The sequence below is a fragment of the Notechis scutatus genome, chromosome 3 (genome assembly GCF_049901735.1).
Source record: "Notechis scutatus isolate UNSWTSFEM ecotype Mainland chromosome 3, rNotScu1.2, whole genome shotgun sequence".
Lineage (NCBI taxonomy): Eukaryota > Metazoa > Chordata > Lepidosauria > Squamata > Elapidae > Notechis > Notechis scutatus.
The window spans coordinates 167,951,231-167,973,553 of NC_142011.1; the positions used below are offsets into that span (position 1 = coordinate 167,951,231).

The following is a 22,323-nucleotide window of genomic DNA, read 5'->3' on the forward strand; positions in this document are numbered from 1 at the left end:
TTCTATAATGGTAGTGGTAGACTTCAGTTATTTGGATGTTATATTTACACACCCTGTATAATACATTTTAAAACAACAAATAAAAAGCTAAAGGTACTGTAAATCTCACATGTGAAATAGTAAAGGATTAAAAAGTAGAGACCCCCAAGATATCTAAATTGGTACAATTATCCATTTTCTATGGAATCTGCAATTTTTCCGGAGAGAGTAGCAGGCTTTTTCATACTGTAGCAAGTTACAATTTTCAGATTTTTTTAAAAAAATAAAACCATCATTCTTGGGCTGATTCTGTTCATAGTCCATGTGCGAACAGCATTCTCCGTATTCTCCAGCTTGCCTAATATCTCCTCTTACTGATCAATGGTTTTCCAGTGCTCTTAAATCAGACTACTCTTTTTAAAATGCTTTTTACCTAGCCTCCTTGCATGGCCCTCTCTTTAAAATTTTAAAATTAGTTTCAAAAGAATAAAGGCATACTTATTTTGCCTAAGGCAGGGGTGTCAAATTGGCGGCCTGCAGGCCAGATGTGTCATGTGCAGGCCACGCCCACCCCAGCTCTGTGAAGGGAAAAAAACATCACAATATGTCATGTGACGGCAACAGGACAAGGTGAGTTTGACACCTGTGGCCTAGGGGCCTTAAATGAAAAAGGGTGTAAGAGTTCCTTAATTTGAATGGATGAATGGGGAGGAAAAGAGATTCTTTAACTCCTCTCCAAAGTCAAAAGAGAAAAGATAGTAGGATCCCATATTTTCATCCATTTGTAAAAGTGGCTTAGAACAATGTTGAGAAGACACACTGCAGAAATGGAAGGAATCATTTCCCTCTCCTTGCTTCAGATAATCAAGCCTTTCATATAAAGAAAATAAAATTTTGCTAGTGAGTTAGCAAATATTAAATATCAAAGAGTCTGCAATGGATTGTCAGAAGGGAAAGAGAAGAACAGAGGATGAAGAATGTGGATGTGAGTTTTATGAAGGCTTGTGCTATGAATCTTAAGGAACATGTATTTGTGTACAGTCTCAACACAGTAAGTATTGCAGTCTTGGTTTCAGATGTTGGCTTTTTCAAGTTATGAAACAGGGATGGTTAATCTATGATCTAGATGTTATTTATGGGCTGTCAATAATCCACCTATACTTTTCCAACAACCTGATCTTGTGCCACTAAGAAACAAGCAGCCACATTTTGGTGGCATAGCTTTGGTTACAGAAGGGTGTAATGGCGGCGGTGGGGGGGAGGTATTAAAAAAATCTACTGCACTTGCCTGGTGATATCATTGGATGTCACAATGTGATTTGCCACCTGAACATCTCAATTACAACCTATGAATCCACTATAGAAGAAGAATAGGCAACATTTTGGTGGCTGGGGGACACACGTTTACCATTTTCAATGACAGATAGCAAATGGGTTGCTACATTGAATGGATGCACATACTTTGGTTTGGGAAAAGTTCTGGAATTATCATGGTTCATTAATTGTGATCTGATCATTTTAGGGTTTATAATATTCTTCTGTTCCACAAATATAATTTATTAAATTAATATACTGTATATTCCCAAAATGAAAATGGCAAAAAATGGAGTTACACTATCAGATTTCAGCAAACATGATGGTGATGGTAATGTTCTCAGGCTATAAATAGAGGAAGTGGAAATTGCAAATTGTATTTTAATATTGTAAAGCTACAATTTTTACATTTTTCTATGGAATGTCTCTCTTGGGTATTGCAACCTTCCTGGGGACATTTGAATGGATTTTTGTTACTCGTCTGTTTAATATCAATTTATGAAATGAATGATGGCTGCTTATGAACAAAAGTTGCCATATTTTAAATGTGCAGCTGAATAGTGAAATAATGTATAACTCACCAGTGCTGTTGGTAGTTTTGCCAAGATACAAACTAGTTTATTTGTTAAAAATGACTTAAATTTCACACATTGAAAATAATTTAATTGAAAATGCCTGCAATTCATTTATGGGAGATTAAAGAGGACATACTGTAGAAAGTACTGGTTCTCCCAAATACAGCTTCAGAAAAATACAATGAATTTCCAAATTTCCAATCATTTTCAGTATTGAAAGTGATAGATAATATTCTTGTGTGTAACTGTTGCAGACAAAAAAGATGTTTCTTGTTTATCTTTAGTTTCATCAGTTGGAGACCACCATGTTTATCTATTTACTGGTTTATTTCAGACTCAAACGAAAGGAACAATGAAAGTTTGACTGAAGTTACATTGTTTATTCAGTGGATGTTCTAAGAATTATAAGGCAGATGAGGAAGTGGCATAAAACACACTGTAAGCATGCATGTTAAAGAAAATACCGTATATACTCGAGTATAAGCCGAGTTTTTCAGCCCATTTTTTGTGCTGAAAAAACCCCCCTCGGCTTATACTCGAGTCAGATTCCCCTCTGAAAAAAAAATGGTGTGGAGCTCTGGAGCTGGGCAGGCGCTTCCCTGCTTCCGTGTTTCCTTTGCAACTTTTAAGCATGGGGGTAATCGGAAGCAGAAAAGTTCTTGCATGAGGATATATTTTTTCTTTTTTTAACTGTTTTTAGTGGGGGGAAAGACCCACTGTCATGTGAGAATGCTCAGACACGAAATCTATCCGCCTGAAAATAAGTGTGTGTGTGTGTGTGTGGGGAATTTTAACAGAGGGAAGATGTAGGGAGAAGGCAAAAGTGACGGAAGATCCTTCAGGGGAAACTGAGGGGAGACTCACCCTTGGTCCAGATGAGCCCCCTTCCCGCCCCTAAGGAAGCAGAGGCAGCCAGCAGGGCAGGCAAGCCCCACTTCACGGACTCCGTCCGTCTTCGCTCCACCCACCCACCCACCCAAAGCCACGAAGCCCCCAATCGCGCAGCCCAGAATCGCCCTCCCCTCAGGGGCAGCAACGACGCCCGGTTTTCCCGAGACAAGAAGCTCCGCCGTGCAATGAAAGCGCCCTGGCTCTAGGCTCGCGGGCTCAGAAAACAACGCGAGCCGAGGTGGCTTCGGCTGCGCTCGGCTTCTCCAACATCCGGCGCCGCCCTGTTCTATGTGCTGGGCCCGGCAAGTCCGAGCAGCCAGCGCGTGGAGCAGGCGGCGCCCGGAGATTGTTGGCTGCCTCTTTAGCAGCACGGGAGGCCTCCCCTGGCTGGCCAGCTGCTCTCCTCCTTCTCTGCCTGTTTGTTCTGTGTGGCCGAGGAGGAGGAGACCGGCGCCGGCTGGTTGGGGAGGCTTTCTGCGCCGAGAGGCGGCTGCTGGTCTCGGCTTTGCTCCGCTTCTCCGATGGTCGGGCCGCCATGTTCTTTACTTGGGCAGCCGGGCGCCGCAGCGCGCCACGGCGGCAACAGGCAGTTCCGCCCGGGCTCCACTCAGGTGTCTGGCTGGGGCTGTCGGGAGTTGCTGCCGCCGGTGTGGCCCAGTCCCGCGTCGCCTCGGGAAGGGAAAGGCAAAAGGAAGAGCCGCGGCAGTGCTTTGCAGCGGCAGTGCTTTGCAACGGCAGGTTCCTTTTGCCTTTCCCTTTCCGAGGCGACACGGGACTGGGGCGCACCGGCGCAGCAACTCCCGACAGCCCCAGCCGGACACCTGAGCGGAGCCCGGGTGGAACTGCCTGTTGCCGCCGTGGGCGCGCTGCGGTGCCCGGCTGCCCAAGTAAAGAACATGGCGGCGCCGACCATCGGAGAAGCGGAGCAAAGCCGAGACCAGCAGCCGCTTCCTGGCGCAGAAAGCCTCCCCCAACCAGCTGGCCGGTCTCCTCCTCCTTGGCCACACAGAACAAAACAGGCAGAGAAGGAGGAGAGCAGCTGGCCAGATGGGGGAGGCCTCCCGTGCTGCAAAAGAGGCAGCCAACGATCTCCGGCGCCGCCTGCTCCACGCGCTGGCTGCTCGACTTGCCGGGCCCGGCACATAGAACAGGGCAGCGCCAGATGTTGGAGAAGCCGAGCGAGCCGAAGCCACCTCGGCTCACGTTGTTTTCTGAGCCCGTGAGCCTAGAGCCAGGGCACTTTCATTGCACGGCGGAGCTTGTCTCGGGAAAACCGGGCTGTTGCTGCACCCTGAGGGAGGGCGATTCTGGGCTGCGCGATTGGGGGACTTTATGGCTTTGGGTGGGTGGGTGGGTGGAGCGAGGACGGACGGAGTCCGTGAAGTGGGGCTTGCCTGCCCTTGCTGGCTGCCTCTGCTTCCTAGGGGCGGGAAGGGGCTCATCTGGACCAAGGTGAGTTTCCCTCAGTTTCCCTGAAGGATCTTCCGTCGCTTTGCCTTCTCCCCTACATCTCCGCTCAGGTGTCCGGCTGGGGCTGTCGAGAGTTGCTGCCGCCGGTGCGGCTCTGGTCCCGCGTTGCCTTGGGAAGGGTGTGGCAAAACCAGGAGCCGCTGAGCCTGAGCCTCCGGTGCCGCTGCTGCCGTTGCAAAGCGCTGCCGCGGCTCTTCCTTTTTGCCTTTCCCTTCCCGAGGCGATGCGGGACTGGGGCCGCGCCGGCGGTAGCGACTCCTGACTCAGGGGGCCTCCGAGGGGAGGGGAAGAGAGTGACTCCTGCCTCCCGCTGTCATCATCATCTTCTTCTTTTGGGTTAGTGAATCAATTAAACCTTTCATGATAGTGAGATCGTTTCCCAAATTAATTATTTTTATTTTTGAAATTTACCAGTAGCTGCTGCATTTCCCACCCTCGGCTTATACTCGAGTCAATAAGTTTTCCCAGTTTTTTTGTGGTAAAATTAGGTGCCTCGGCTTATATTCGGGTCGACTTATACTCGAGTATATACGGTAGAAGCAAATGGATTTCAGCAAAAATAGAAATTCAACAGAAGGTTGCAAGTAAAATCAATGTGTGTGTTTTCAACTGCCAATATTTTACAATTAAAAAGGGTAATATGACAATTATGAATCAGTAACCACAAGTAATGACACAGGCAATTTGGTTTCTTTTTCTGTGCAAGTTAGAGACACCTTAAAAAATTACCTGATTATAGCCATAGTCCTGAAATAATTCCTCAATACACAAATCAGTTAAAAAAATTATCGGTATTAGTAAGGGCTGAACAGCTGTATTTGGTAACAATAACAACATTATTGCTGAGAGAAACATTTTTACAATGATCCATGGGAATACTAAAACCAAACTACATTGTTTAGCTAAAACATGCTTTCCCTCCAGTAAAGTGCATGTTGCATAGTTGAAAGTAAATTGAAGACATTATAGTTTAGAAAATATGACAAAGTTGAAAACTTAAAGCTGCATTATCCTTCGAGGCAGAAATAACTTATTTATGTCTATATATTTACTGGCTGATTTTTAGTGATTTCTTTTCATTGACAAAGAGAATAAAACATTTACTGAGCCAAAATGATATGGGGCCAATTTGTTTCAGAAGCATAAAGGTATGCTTTGAATATGTGCTATTTGAGAAAAAAATGAGAGTTGATATGTAGGTCACAGTTCTTGTTACAACATCTAGTGTTGGATTATCCATAAATTTTTTTCTTCCTTCAAAAACACTTATTGATCTTTACAAAGCAATACTTATATATGCTGTCCTCTGTAGCACAATCTCATAGTGAAGTTCTGGCATTGCTTATATATTTTCACATAATAAAACTCAATCTGTAATATTTTCCAACTGCCCTGCTTTAGAAAGCAATGGTTCAATAGTTTTGATAAGATTGTAAGTGTACCATCACTGACTCCTTTATTTAGAAAACTGTTCCATCAAGAAATGTCATGTTTTTGCCATGCATGGAATTAAATCCGATTAATAGAATTTAATGCCATGCAAAGGTAGAAAAATATTTTTGAAATATAGAAACAGTTTGAGGCATTGCACTATTTACAGGTTTATGTAGTATTCTAAATAGAAATAATCTGAGAAAGGCAAAGACATGCACAAATTTTATTTTATGTAGGGTTTTTTAAACTACTCATTGAGAGAAATGCTTGGGTAAGGATTTTATATAAGATCTTAAGGGTGATTTTTAAAATTATTTTAAGCATCAAGAATTCACCATGAGCAGCAATGAAGATGTACATTCTTCAGAACAAGAAAAAATAATTAAATTTCTGAAAGATCAGTTAAAAACAGATGTAGCTGAATTGCAATCTGTAAGTGTTTTTGAGGCAGGAGCAGTTTGCTGTTAGGTATGTCAAAAAAAATGCATGCATAGAAATATTTCTCCTATATTTCTCTTATAGTTTAAAATAAGTACGTGGTAGAATTGTCCAAAATTAAAAGCCAATTGGACCATTTAAAAAAGTTTTTTAAAAATGTTGACATGCATTTCCTCTCCAATAATTTCCATCCAGGTGGAATAAGAAATATAAATTAAATAAGGAATAACATTATAACAGAATAAAAGAGTTGGAAGGGACCTTGGAGGTCTTCTAGTCTAACCCCCTGCTCAAAAGTATGCACCCTCCTAACCATACCAATGGGCTCCAAATCCATTGGGGATGCCCATTTTTCTCTCCGAATTCATGGAGGCCTAACCCTAACCTTGAGTGGATTTTCTATGAATTGGATTTTCCCATGTATTTTCACAGGAAATGTAGATAAGGCAGGCTCGAAAGATATGCATGCTCCTAACCATACCTATGGGCTCTGAATCCATTGGTGATATACATTTTGCTCTCTGAATTCATGGAGACCAAACCTTAACCATAAGTGGATTTTTCGCAAATGGGATTTTCTCCATGTATGTTCCTAGGAAATGTAGATAAGGCAGGCTCAAAAGTTATGCATCCTCCTAACCATACCCATGCACCAAGAATCTATTGGTGATGTCCATTTTACTCTCCAAATTCATGGAAACCTAACCCTAACCCTAAGTGGAGTTTCCACAAATGGGATTTCCCAATGTATTTTCTCAGAAATAGATAAAGCAGGCTGAACAGGTATGCAAACTCCTAAGCATACCCATGGGCTCCAAATCTATTGGCAATATCTATTATGCTCTCTGAATTCATGGTCACCTAACCCCAACCCTAACCAGATTTTCAATGAATAGACTTTTTCCATGTATTTTCTAAGACAACGTAGATAAAGCAAGCTCAAAAGGAATGTCTGTTCTAAACCATACCAAATCCATTGGCAATGTGCATTTTGCTGTCCAAATTCATGGAGACCTAACCCTAAGTCTAAGTTGATTTTTCGTGAATGGGATTTTCCCATGTATTTTCCCAGGACAAGTAGATAAGGCAGGCTCAAAAATTATGCATTCTCCTAACCATACCCATGGCTCCCAATCCATTGGCAATGTCCATTTTGCTTACTGAATTCATCCTAACCCTAAGAGGATTTTCCGCGAATGGGATTTTCCCACGTATTTTCTCAGAAAATGTAGATAAAGCAGGCTCGAAAAGTATGCATGTTCCTAACCATAACCATGGGCTTCCAATCTATTGGTGATGTCCATTTTGCTCTCCAAATTCATGGAGACCTAAGCCTAACCCTGTTGATTTTCCCATGTATTTTCCCAGGAAATGTAGATAAGCAAGCTCGAAAATTATGCATCCTCCTAAGCATACCCATGCACTCCTAATCTATTGGCAATGTTCTTTTTGCCTTCCGAGAATTCATGTAGACCTAGCCCTTACCCTAAGTGCATTTTCCACAAATGAAACTTTCTCATGTATTTTATCAAAATTGTAGATAAGGCAGGCTCTAAAATTATGCATCCTCCTAACCATACCAATGTGCTCTGAATCCATTTGCGATGTCCATTTTCCTCTCCAAATTGACCTATCCCTAACCCTGTGGATTTTCTGCCAATGGCATTTTCACATGTATTTTGCCATGAAATGTAGGTAAGGCAAGAATTTCCAATCTCTTCTTAAAAACTTCCAGTGTTGGATCATTCAGAACTTCTGGAGGCAAGTTGTTCTACTGAGTAATTGTCCTAACATTCAAGAAATTTCTCCTTAGTTCCATGTTGGTTCTCTCCTTGATTGCTTCTTGCCCTGTCTTCAGTTGAATATATCATCATTAAATTTAGATGCAATATTTTTCAGCTGCAATTTTGCTTTTAAACATATGCAACCATTGTTATTGTTGTTATTTTTATATTTTATCACTACCCAATTACCTTATTCAATTTGTATGACCTCTCAAAGTTGTATTTGAAGAGAATAGCTCTTCATATACAAATAAAACCAATCAATACAAAATATCAGCCAGTCAATTGGTGAACCCCATGACTGGTTTTGAATAGCTACCGAAAACTGGAAGGGACAAAATCTTGGGTGTACTTGATTGTGAACAACAGGTCACAGGTTGTGACCTGTTGTGAACAACAGGTCACAGGTGACCTGGTTTGAAGGTCACAGGTGACCACAGGTTTGAAGGGCTTCGGGGACAGACAGAAATCCGCGATCGTGCACGGTTTCTATCTGGGCTCGCCGCTGGAGCACCCCGAGCTGGCTGGTTTCGGGGCTAAGTCACCCCGTAGAGGTGGTGAAAAGGGGGGAGACCACCAGCAGGGTCGAGGAGAGCCGCATCTCTCCTCCTCAGCTGGCCATTACTTCCTTTCCCGAAGGCGGTAGCAGCGGTGGTCAGAAATGGCCACCACAAAGAAGAACTCAACCAGAAAAGAACGTGCAGGAGGAAGATAAGAAGTGAAAGTTTTGCCTGACTGGGTTAAATTGTAAAAGCAACAACCAAGGTACCCTGGAATTTAAACTTACAAAAAATAACATTGCTCCCAAAGAAGAGTCGGAAGCAGCGAAGGAAAGTGAAAAGGGAAAGGTTTGGCTTCCCCCCCCTCTTCTCTCTCCTTCCCTATACTGACAACTAAGAGACTTAAATAAGAAATCAGAAAAATCCGCTTTGACATCAATAGGCAATTAAGCTGAAAATAAAACAAAATGCCAAAGGGATAATAAAGATTTCTGGACATTAAAAACTTTCTTTTTCATAAGCAGGAAGGGAGAGAAAAAGAATAAGGGCAGGATCTGGAAGAGGAAGGAGACTGCCTGGAATTAAAAAGAATCTATAGTAAAACTTTAACAAGACTTCTAAAAGATACATTTTAACTGAAACTTTGCAACTAAATAGTAACCCCAGGAAGAGAAAGTGAAAAAAAGAGCAAAAAAGAAACAGCTTGCGTGTATTTGGATTATTTGGTGATCTTTGGATTCTTGGTTATTATATTTGAATGACTAAAATCAATCGGGTGGTTGTTTAAAAATTTATACAATGGCACCACTTCTGGATGAATTGAAAATGGAACTTAAAAAGTACAAAGAAGATGCACAAGAAGGGAAGGGTTCTTTTGGCTTCGTTTTTCAATTCTTAGAAATAGAGATTTGGAACTATGAGAAACAACAAGAAAAGACTGCAAAACAAGAAGACTGGGACAAAGAAGAAGCCATCTTTAATGAACAAGTAATTCTATCTGGGGAAGAAAAAGGAAAGGGGGGAAAGAGAATGGAGAATTTAAGACTTAAAAAAACAACCAAAGAAAAGAAAAATAATTTGAAAAATAAGTATAATACTGGAAAGCAACAGAAAAGGGGAATACAGAAGAGAGAAATAGAGGTAGAGAGACAAGGGGGTAAAAAGGGGGGAGAGAAGAAGAGAGGGAAGAAGGAAAGGAAAAGAAGTTACAAAGGACCGGAGCAAGATATAGAGAAACAGGACCTATTTAGAGATAATGGGTGAAAATCTAACTGAAAAAGGGATTCTGTAAAGGTACATAAGATTGTATTGTTATATTAGTAATAAAAATAACTTTAGAAAATTGGAAACAATGTATGATTAAAATGAGGGATAAAATAGTGTAATTTAGTGAAATGTTTGTGAATAAAATAAGTGAAATAAAATAAATGAGAAAATTGAATTAGGAAGGAATGGGAACATTTTAATTAGACAATGTTTTATAAAATATAAGTGAAGGGGGGGGATTAACTATGGAAAGCTTATAATTGTTCCCATAGAAGTATGATATTTAATTGAAAAGTAATGTTAAAGAAGTTAAGACTTTAATGAATATTAATATTAATGATAGAATTGAATTGGAATGGAATGTTGTTTTAATTATATACATTTATAATTTTTTTCTTTTTTAAAGAATACAGTGTGTATTTTAAGAATGTACCAAGCAGAATCCGAATGGAAGTTATGTATTATATTGAATGTTAGAACTTTAGGGAAAAGATATAAAGGCGTCATACTCCAATCAGTAACTACAGAAGAAATTTTGTTTAATGAGAAAAGATAATAGATAATTGAAACAGGACAGACAAAAAATATAAATACAATGATTTGAATTGAGATGAGATAATTAAAATAAAATTGAGAAAATTAAAAGAGGGGAGAAGCTATGCAGAAAATGTAAAATAGTAATAAGATATGGAATAGAATATAAAAATGAGCATGAATCTGAATTTGTGTCTGTACGAAGAAATGTAACCCGGGATTATGCTGCTTTCAAAAGAGATGTTTTATTTGTATTTTTTTTCTCTTTGTGAAAACTCAAATAAAATTTACAAAAAAAAAACAAAAAAAAACCAGGTCACAGGTCATTTGGGGACTAGAATGGAAATATAATATGAATATGCGATTAATAACTATGAGAAGACTTTTAAGGATTTGTTATTCTTATTGGTAATTAATACCTTTCAGATGTTTTGGAACATTATCTCTGTAATTGGCTATGATAGTTGGGATTGAAGTCTGAGACTGAATCATAAAATATTTGGAAGGCATTAGATTGGCTATACCTCATTTAAGGAGTTGAAAATGTGATCTACCTGCCTGTTTCCAGGTTCCTCTCTTATTTCTGCTGAGTATCTGTGAGACTGGAAGGTCTCCATCCTCCTTCCTTGCATGAAAAATAGTAGACTAACTGGCTAGCAGTTTGCTTTCTTCTTATTTAAAATCCATCAGTTTATGTCCTATAATATAAGATGAGTATTTGGAAACTAGTTGGGAAAGGCAGGGAGAGTTGGATATAACAATGAAAATTTGAACAAATGAAATCCTGGCACTTTCCTCTAGAAAAAGGAAGCATTATGAAACTGCCATATAGTTGAATGACAGACTGAATCACGAAGAAAGATTGCACTTGAAAATATTGAATTTGAAAAGAAATGAGGAAACATTGAACTAGCTACTGGATATTACAGTATTGCTATCATCTGGGTGACCAGTAAATTGGTGTAAAAAATTAGACATTTTTATTAGACATGCAGACTTTATTGTGCCATAATGTTGTTGTGCAGAAATACTGTGTACATATTTTGTAGCTGGTTTGTAACAATTTTTTAAATTTTCTATCATTGTAATGTGTAACAGATAAATGGAGTTTTTCACAAGGGTTGATGCAAAAAACATTTCCCAAGCTTATAGATTTCAGCATAAGCAATGGGAAAGTTAGTATTTAATGCAAGAGTTGGAAGTAATAGTGTGCTATTCTAATTGGGAATAGGATGTTTGTTTTGTAAAGGCTATACTATGAAATGGAACTGATAAAACACTTTGCCAGGCTATTTTGTAAAATATACTTTTTTCTAAAGAGATTTCTTCCTTTCTAAATAAATAAAGAACAGAGGAACAATTGCCAGTTCAATATCTGATCTCTAGAACTTCCTGTTAATGCGAAAATATAGTGAAACATGCTCAGGCTGTTATTTTAAAAAAACTGAAGACATGATAGGAAGGATATCTCTAACATCAAAGAGTAAGCTTGTTATATTTCTGAAGTGCAACTTCAGTGAGTATAATTCAAACAATGGACTCTCATTTTTCTCTTGTATTCTAAATCTTTCTTTCAATATGTGTACATATGTCTTTTTCATTACAGAGATTTCTCTCCCCCCCCCCCAAAGTCTGACTCCTCTATGATGCCCTGCTGGGTTTATTTCAGACCAATACTGAATAATTTTGAATCCGCTAGCCAAACTCTTATGCTAAACCAATGTTTGTGTTCTTTATCATTATACTCAATGGATCATACATTTTAACTGTACAAAAACAACACTATTGGTATAATCAACAACTATTACAGTTTAACAATATTTACCTGCTCAGATATAATAAATTATAACCCTAAATTTTATTATAATTCCAAGCTATCAATTTATTTTTTATTTATCATTCATGTTTGAAACAAGTGAAGTTTCTTTCTTTATGCACTTGCAATTTATGCCTTTAAATGTACAATTACACATTGTGAATGAATACAATAAGATTCCAGGTCAATTGTTTTGTATGAATACAAGTGATACTGAAGCATCTAAGTATATTGAACAATGTCTTGAAAAAACTTAATTAAATTGAAAGTCATTTATTAACAAGACCTTACAGGGCCAAATAAAAAGAATGCCAATATTAAATATTTAGCTGGATTGTAAAAGTGCATTGCTATGAACTATCTTATAGGATTACCATATTGTAATGAGTTTTTTTTTCCTATTTATGAGCAAATAAACATTTTGTTTAGCTAAATTAATGGATCTACTTATTAAAACTCTGAGTGAACTGGAAGGCAACTGAATACAACCTTGCTCATTTTGTGCTTAGATCATTTGTCTATTCTTCTAAAAAACACATGATATAACTCATGTTTCCCAGTGAGGGAATTTATTTCAAGCCAGTTCAATATAATAGCTATTGAAAGTTGGATCAGACCACAGGGATACATGATTTTGCACAATTACTGTTTCAACAATAATACTGCTGTTTAATACAAAGTATTATAAAAGATGTTTGTAAATATAAAATACTTTATTTTATTTCTATAAATAAATAACAGGATAAATGCAGATAATGTTTAAGAGGAAAGTTCAACTCTCTTTCTGTAAAATTAATATCAATGTATAATATCACATTATTCCCAGGAGTCAGGTGTAATAAACAGATTTTAAAACAAATAACAAAGGCTAGAGGCCCATAATTTTTATAGTATCTAGAATTATCTAGCCATTGCTATGTGGAATGATCAGAACAGTAATCACAACAGATATTCTCAAGCATGATTGGATTATGATAGCAATTGTCTTAAGTCACTAGTGAGGATCTAAATTAGTGAAATGGTAAGACTACTTTCCAACAGAAATATCTCCATTGTTTGGTGGATGGCCTATATTGTCCATCCCCCAACTGGTGTCATGTTGGGTTTTTAATTACTACTAGCAATATTTTCCAGCAAACATATCTGGAGGCAGGGATGGGATCCGACTGGTGTAATTACCGGTTTGGTAATTTTATATTTTGCTGTGCGTGCGTGTATATCATCGTCATCTAGCTGCCTGGACAGCTGAGCAGCGCTGTGCGCGGGTGTGCAGCAATTGAAAAAGCACTTTTTTCCTGCTTTTTCAACTGCAGCTGTGTCGCGCAAAGCAACTGCGGTTGAAAACGCAGGAAATAAAGGTCAGGTAAGAGCCTGGGTGGGCATGTGGGCCAAAACAGCAGCAGACATAGAATCAGTTCTATGTATGCTCTCTGTTTGCTGCTTTTCATAGCAATCGGTTCTACAGAAGTGGACAGAAGAACCGGTAGAATCCCACACTTGTCTGGAGGGAACTAAATTGGGATCATATTATGTATGCTTATATATCAATAGATTGAAAATTGAAGAGGTGTCTGTTTTGACATACATAGATGTTATGGACATAAAATAAAGATCAAAGATGTTACAGACATCTAGATCAGATGTCAAAGTTTAGTCTAATGCAGTCTATTCTATTATATGTGAATGATGACCTATCCATACCTTATACTTATTAATATAAGAAATACATTGAAAGTAGTTTTCAGTATTCTTTGGTGTTTTAAATATGCTTTATTGTATTAAACTAATTATCAGAATATTTATGTCTCTGTGTGTATCAGTACTAACAGATCTGTTAAAAATGAACATTAAGATAAATATAAAAATATCTTTCCTTAAGCTTCCCATCTTTCAGGGAAATTAAAAAAGTGTACAAGTGCAAAACTCTGCACTGCTATTATCCTGATGCAGAGATTATTATCTATCCTGGGTCCACAAGTGACTTTGGACTATGGCTCCCATAATCCACAGCAACCATAACCAAATATGATAAGAAATTCAATGCTAAATTCAAAAAACTAAAGTCCACAAATTCAAAATTCTGCCAATACAAAACAAAAACATAGAAGATTTAGACATGGTCTTTCATCTGGTGATAAATATGCTTTCTGTGAAACTAGGCCTGAGCTCTGCGTGTTACTGGAAAATGAGACCATTTTTGAAATGGAAGACACTGAATCCCATCCACCTTTTCTACCCTATCAGAAGGTAATATTTGCTTTCTTGTTAAATTGTCTCTCATGTGAAAATTTAGTTAGGGGTAGGTTGTTCACTGTAGAAACAATTCAGTATTTTAGGTTTTAAAATAAATAGTGTAGGACTCTGTGAGTTGATGCATTGTCCTTCCTTCCTTCCTTCCTTCCTTCCTTCCTTCCTTCCTTCCTTCCTTCCTTCCTTCCTTCCTTCCTTCCTTCCTTCCTTCCTCCCTCCCCTCCCCTCCCCTCCCCTCCCTTCTTCATTATTCTACTCCACTGAGACATTATACATTACATTTCAAAAGTCCTGATTTGGCACACAACTGTATTTCTACAACTGCAACTGTGTTTTATCAAAGCCATTTTTAATTAATAAAATAATAGGATAGAGCTTCAGAATGCATCAAGTTCTACATAGGAACGTTTAGTTCCTGATCTCACAAGAAGTTTAGAGACAATTTATATAGCTCTGTGCAGTTCTATTATAGTAATTATCTACTACGCCACTGACATCACTAAAGCCATACTGACATCTGTCCTCAAAAATCTTGTCAATGCTTGAAAAATATAAACAAGAAACCAATCAGTTTACCTATCTTTTTACACACTATTCATTTTTTATTACTTAAAAATTTCTTTTTGTTGAATGAAATACATTTCCTATTCTACCACAATTACTTCAACAAAGATTAAATAGCTATAGTTGCAAGAGTTGCAAAAATGATATTCTTCTTGAAGCAAACTTCCTTAATTCTTTCTTTAGTATATAGGAGTGTCAAACTCGATTTCATTGAGGACCGCATCAGTGTTGTGTTTGACCTCAGGGGGCCAGGGTGGGCGTGGCCAGGGTGGGTGTGGCCAGTTCAATGTCACTTGTGTGAGACGGCCTGTTGTGGCCTGAGCACTCTTTCAGTGAAGATGGGCTCCCAAGCTCCATTTTCGGCTGTGACGGCCTCCCACAACCCTCTGCCAGCAAAAACAGAGCTCAGGAGGGCCGTCCGCAGTCCTCCTGAGCTTCATTTTTGCTGGCAGAAGCACCATGGACCTGTCCTTCACTGCTTCCAGGGAGGCCCTATGGTCAGATCTAAGCATCTTGCAGGCCAGATCTGCCCCCCCTTGAGTTTGACACCCCTGCTTTAGTATATGATTGTTTGATTATCAAACACTTGCTCCAAAAATATTACAGCTGTATACTAAATTATCTGATAATGGCACTCATTCATTAATAATGAATTGATTTATTTACCAAAAATGAAATGGTTTATGCAGTGATTTTTCTACTTCTGTTTATTATGTATTGCTATAATAAACTTGTTTAAGAATATTGCTGTATTTGTGAAGCCTTATAAATTAAAACAATTGTAAAACGAAGTATATATAAATAATTATTGACTTGTATTCTCTCCTTCAACTTGAGCTGCTCTTGATTTACTGGACTTTGCAATTTTATTAATTCTATGTAATAAAGTTTCTAATATATCTTAGTCTTTAAAAAGAGCTCTTGTTGCTTTTTAGAAAAATAACTGCATAGGAAAATGATTTTCAGAGAGAAAAATTGCAAGTCAGTATTGAATTTTGTACAAGGATTTTGCATCATAATGCATGCATCCTTCAGTGCTCCAGAGTTTTATTTTTCTTGCTATAAAGCCAACCTGACTGAATTGTTCTACTCAGTTGGAGTGTTTGTGTGCTATATAATTATATTGTTATTCCAGTAATTATACTGTATATTCCAGATCAGAACTGAAAAATTGCCCAATCAGCGGTGGATGACTGCTATGTTGGCTTGCTATACTACAGACCCTCGGTATCAGCAACTCTTCATCAATCTGGTAAGAGTGAAAGCAATTCTAAAAGCACACATTTTCTTTGCATACAATGTGTTTGCTATATTTTCTCTTCTGTTTATGACGGCTATGTCAGTTACACTGATTTACATAAACACTGCCAATCCTGGGACGATATACTCTCAACAAAAGTAACTGAGTACAAACAGCATTCCTGAGTTTTAATTCATATTATATAAACATAACAGATGTTGATACAATGAGCCAACAAAGAAAAAAAAAGAAAGAAGAAAACAACCATTGCATGTGGGCCAGCAATTAAAATGTTCCAGATTATCAAAAAGATGCAAGGTTAATAGAACATATCCTTTTAAAGTCAATGTTTGATTTGATTTCTATGCAGCCTGTATTCTGCATTCATTTCTCCCCCAACTTCTCTAACCATACCTCTAATAATATAGCAATGAAAAGCAGGGAACTGATAAATGAAAATAAAAAAAAACCCCACACCAGTCTGCTTACCCCTCTGCAAAATGTGCTATTTTTAAAAATGTAATTTTTATTGAAGAAATCTCTAACTAGATAAAAACAGTACACACATTAGAAAAGAAGAAAGAAAATAAGGATAAATGGTAAATAAATTTTTAAAAATTGACTGTGGTTGTAAATGCATTTATATTTTACCCTCGCTATCTAAAGTTACATCATAATTTCCTTTTTTCCATAAAGTATTCTTTTCAGTCCTCAAATCCATAAATCACAAGTTCATTTTTCTCTTTTTTTCAGCAAAACGTCTATAAGGCTTTCTACTTATTGATAAATGTAGACATTGATCTTTCTCTAATTGAACAACTTAATTTTTTTTCCATCTTCCAATTGGCATGTCATGGTTGCCATATTCTTGGATCAAATGATTGCCAGTCTGCTTTTGGCAAGCAGTCAGTTGGAGAAGCAAGATTCACTTAATGACCATGTGATTTTCATAATAACCTCAGTGATTCACTTAACAGCTGAAATTCTGGTCCCAATTGTTGTTGTAATTGGGTTTTTAAAAATCATTTTAAACTACCAATGAGATGTTGTTGTTGTTTTAAATCAATCTTTTTCTCCTAATCTGTTCTTTACTTTATCTTTCAGGATCCATATATAAACAAATCAGCAGTATCAGTTCAAGCTCATTTCTCATTGCAACGCACATACATCATATTTCGATCTCTGGGTCTTCGTCACTTAACAGTGGTTGATTTGCAGAATGAAGTTGTTGGCATAATCACTAGGAAAGATCTGACATCCTTCCAACTAGAAAAAAACCTGGGATCTCAGAAAGCATCATACCAACCTCACTCAGATGATGAGCTTTTGGACTAGGAAATAATCCAAATTATTAATAATCCAAATTAGATTGAACTAATCATCAAACATTATTGTATTCTTTTTTAGTGATAGTGGTGGTGATGGTAGACTTAAATTTTTTCATAATGAATGAAAGAAATATATAATTTGTTTATATTTGAAGATCTGAAATTATAGTTTTTTTAAGTTTAAGTCATGATACATGACTTACACTCAATCCCATTGTCACTGTTTTACAAAAAATGAATGAATGAATGATTTTTAAAAATTCAGTCAATGTTAATCACACACACACAGACACACACACACACACACACAAACACACATATTACAAACACACATTGAAATCTGGAGACCCAAAGTTTATTGTTATTTTGAGCTGAAAGATTGTACTATGACTGTATAAAGATTCTAAAACTGTTTGCTGAAGTCTACCTGGTATATCAAAAATTGTAATGCTTTAATATGATACAGAATAAACTAATTAAACACAGGGAAATAATCATGTATGCTGTATACATTTCTTTATATTTAAACTAAATTGTCATTACATTTTTGTTTAGGTCTACCATATTTTAATATGGCCTTTGCAAGCCTTTGGACACTAAATATATTCCTCAGCTTAAACATTTTTAAGCTATGCATCACAGATGTAAAAAATTCAGAAAATCAGCATTGCTGTAATATGTCACCATATATATGAAGAAAATTGGAAAACAATCCATGATGGATTTGGGAAAGAATGGAGCAAAAGATTCTCACTATGGAAAGAAAAATCAGTAATCTTTACTTACTTAATACTTACTGAAATACTTTCCCCAAATACTGCAAATTGGTTTTTTTTAAAAAAAACATATTGCTAGATCATCATAAAACAATTTTACACATACTTACATATATATCCTGAAAGTAAATAGAATAGAATTTGATTAATTAAACAATTTGATTAGTTATAGCTAGTGAGATGAATGTATTAACATAGTAAACTTATGTGGATGATGCTAGCAATAACATTTTATAGCAAATAAATTGTACAAGATCTAATAATATTTTGACATAAGCTGCAATTATTTCTATAACATTTTTGGCATAATAATGATGAAAAAAATTGGTAAAATAATTGATCTAATGCTGAAAAGAATGATCACGCATTAACTGGAAGTGGACTTTTTATAATATGGAAATGAAAGCTGAAAAAGCAAGACAGAAAGACAATTTTGAACTTTGGATAGCCAAGAACACAAACAATTTGATAATAGAACAAAGTAGTTTAACTTTGCAAGAATACGATGACTAGCCAAGAAAGAGTCCTGAGAACACCATGGTTCTCCACCATCTAGGAAGGCAAATAAATGGATCAAATTAATGCAGAGTTCTGAGGCATAAATGTCAAATTATCATATTTTGGACACATTATATGAAAATCCAGCTCCATTGGGAAGTGGGAGGAAAAGTGGAATTAAGGAGAAGAGGATTTTTAGTAGCAAGCTGGATTACAACAACAAAAGGTGCAACATTGGAAGAACTGAAGGCCAGCTTGAGGACATAACAATCTAGAAATGATCTGTCTATACAGGGGTGTCAAACTCACATTGTCATGGCAGTGTCACATGATGTATCAGAACTTCTCCCCCTTTGCTAAACCAGGTGTGGGCATGGCCAGCATATGACACATCTGGCCTGTGGGCCGGGAGTTTGACAGCCTTGGTCTACAAGGTCACTAAGAGTCAAACACTGATGTGATGGCACATAATCAGCTAATAATTTCTTCTGACATATTTGTGAAGATATTTTACTTTTTATTAAAAAAAAAAACCCTAATATCCAAGCTCACTATTTGTTGTAGAAATTATTCTTAAAATTATCTGGAATAATTTGAAAAATCCTTGTTCCAAGGTTGCTTATTATGTGAAGAACTAATTTCATGGTTCTTAAAATCTCCACCAAAACACTGGAAGATTACACAAGAACAAAATCTAAAAAATTTCCACATGTACTTTCAAAAAGGAATTTAATTGAATAGAGGATTTTTCTCTTAAATTTCTCAAAAAGTTAACATAATCAAAGTTATTTATTAGATAATTAGATTAATGATCTAAAAGCTGCTTTTTAAATTATACTTAGTAATTATATTACAGATTATTATCTGCTTCTGTGATATACTCTGCAATGTATGAAAACTATACTTTCCTCTCACAATGGTTGGATAATTAGAATACAATAGGCTCATTTAATTCTAGAGACTTTATATTAGGTCATGTATTTGCACTAGTCCATAGTTTAATAAGACTTTACCCATTTCTACTTTCTGAATCTATATATGAATCAGAATATAGTTATATGCCAAAATGCACTTCTGATTTTTGTGATGTAACATAGTGTTTAAAAGTGTATACAATATGTATATTATAGTAGTTGGATTTAAATTTGTTTACTACTCGTTCTATGGGCATGGCTTGGTGGGCATGGCAGGGGAAGGATACTGTAAAATCTCCAGCCAGAGGTGGTATTTGCCGGTTGTCTGAACTACTCAAAATTTCCGGTTCTGCAGAACTGGTCAGAACCTGCTGAATACCACTTCTGGTATATTAGGCAAAATGTATAGAGTAATGACTTTGGAGTGATGTCTTTTGTTGAAGATCACAATAACATTGATATTCAGTGAAATTTGTGAATCCATGTCAGTTGAAATCAGTCTTCTTTAATCATACAATTTATTTTGCTACAGAAGGGTGCTGTTTCTTCTGAACTGCAACTACTGCAGTGACCCATGACTCTAACTTATAAATTACTCAGTTCCAAAGGCACACTTTTTTCTCCCTTAGTCATGCAGCTCTACTGTATTTAGCAAGTCACAGATATCCTGTTTTACTTCTCAGAACTTCAAAACAGTCACCATTTACTCATTTCTGTTTTCCTTACTTTAACTAGACCAACCAACCTGTGATTTTTTTTTTTTAGTTTATTTAATAGTATCCCATTCTAGAGGCCCTTGCCCCAATGTTCTGTCATGGACTATGAGCCCAGGGAACTCCCTGCCTCCCCTGCCAAGGAGCTCAGGCAGGGAAGTTGCCACATAGAAGGGAGGCTAGTACAATAGCAATCATTACAGGTGTCCTTTATTGTTGCCAATTTAAGAAACAGCATCTCACAACCTGTTTGGATGCCTTCTAATTATCTCAGATAATTGCTGCCACCCCATTCCCTTTCCCTGAGATCTCAGCTGGTGCCAAATCTGTGAAACCAGGTTGGGCTGAGATAATATCGCTGGCCCCAAATCCCTAGCCATCTTTCATTTTTCAGGGAGAACTAGCACTCACACTGCTGCCACTTTTTAGTCCAGTTTTATTTTTATTAATAAAACCAGAGTAAGAGTTGCTTGATCACCTTCTAGTGAAGGGGTGGGCAAACTTTTTGGCTCGGGGGCCGCATTGACTTTTAAAATTTGACAGACGGGCCGGGTCAGCACAAGATTTTTTGGGAATCGCCCCCCTTCCCCCTCTTCTCCTCCTTCCCCTCCTCGGAGGCCCCTGAGTCAGGAGTTGCTACCGCCGGCGCGGCTCCAGTCCCGCGTTGCCTTGGGAAGGGAAAGGCAAAAAGGAAGAGCCGCGGCGGTGCTTTGCAACGGGAGCAGCGGCACCGGAGGCTCAGGCTCAGCGGCTCCTGGTTTTGCCTTTTCCTTCCCAAGGCAATGCAGGACTGGAGCCGCACGGAGCTGCGCCGGCAGTAGCAACTCCTGACAGCCCCAGCCGGACACCTGAGCGGAGCCCGGGCGAAACTGCCTGTTGCTGCTGCCGGAGCACCGCCGGGTCGCCTCCTCCAAGCAGCCTGCCCGCCCACCGGGCTTCCCCTCTGCCGCGCGGCTCGGGGCCAGGCGCAAGCGCCCGCGAGTTACAAGGAAGCCAAAAGTTGCTGGGAAGTTGCTCGGGTGCTGGGAGCGGGCTTTTAAAGTGCTGCCCGAGCAAAGTTTAAGCAGCCCGCCCACCCGCCGGGCGAATCCTTCCTGCTCCTCGGCGGGAAGATGCTCCAGCCTGCAAACTTTGCCTTTGCAAAGCCCTGGAAGCCCCAGAAACCCGAGCAACTTCCCAGCAACTTTTGGCTTTGTTTTAACTCGCGGGCGCTCATGCCTGGCGGAGGGGAAGCCCGGAGCCTCCTCCAAGCAGCCTGCCCGCCCGCCCGCCGGGCTTCCCTTCCACCACGCGGCTCGGGGCCAGGCGCGGCGCCCGCGAGTTAAAACGGCCGAAGTTGCTGGGAAGTTGCTCGGGTGCTGGGAGCAGGCTTTTAAAGTGCCGCCCGAGCAAAGTTTAAGCCTGGAAGCCCGAAATCTGAGCAACTTCCCAGCAACTTTCGGCTTCATTTTAACTTGCGGGCGCTCGCGCCCGCCCAAGCCGCACGGCAGCCCGGTCCAAGCAGCCCGCCCGCCTGCCGGGCGGAACCCTTCCCACTCCTCGGCGGGAAGACGCTCCAGCCTGCAAACTTTGCCTTTGCAAAGTTTAAGCCTGGAAGCTCCGGAAATCCGAGCAACTTCCCAGCAACTTTTGGCTTCGTTTTAACTCGCGGGCGCTCGTGCCTCGCTCCGAGCTGCACAGCAGCCCGCTCCAAGCAGCCCTCCCTGCCCACCGGGTGGAACCCTTCCCGCTCCTCGGCGGGAAGACGCTCCAGCCTGCAAACTTTGCCTTTGCAAAGCCCTGGAAGCCCCGGAAAACCGAGCAACTTCCCAGCAACTTTCGGCTTCGTTTTAACTCGTGGGCGCTCGCGCCTCGCCCCGAGCCGCACGGCGGAGGGAAAACCCGGCGCCACCGGGTCGCCTCCTCCAAGAAGCCCGCCTGCCCGCCGGGCTTCCCCTCCGCCGCGCGGCTCGGGGCCAGGCGCGAGCGCCCGCGAGTTAAAACGAAGCCGAAAGTTGCTGGGAAGTTGCTCGGGTGCTGGGAGCAGGCTTTTAAAGTGC

The 22,323-nt window shown here is 39.1% G+C and overlaps 1 protein-coding gene across 1 annotated transcript in view; it reads left to right on the forward strand.

Moving 5' to 3' along the window:
• LOC148131465 (chloride channel protein C-like) overlaps window positions 1-17,863 on the forward strand; it is a 71,731-nt gene extending 53,868 nt beyond the window's left edge. The window contains exons 14-16 of the mRNA XM_087961711.1: window positions 14,161-14,248; window positions 15,972-16,067; window positions 17,160-17,863. Coding sequence (XP_087817837.1) covers window positions 14,161-14,248; window positions 15,972-16,067; window positions 17,160-17,390 — 415 coding nt within the window. The 3' untranslated portion in view covers window positions 17,391-17,863. The remainder of the gene's footprint in view (window positions 1-14,160; window positions 14,249-15,971; window positions 16,068-17,159) is intronic.
• Window positions 17,864-22,323: the final 4,460 nt, after the last annotated feature.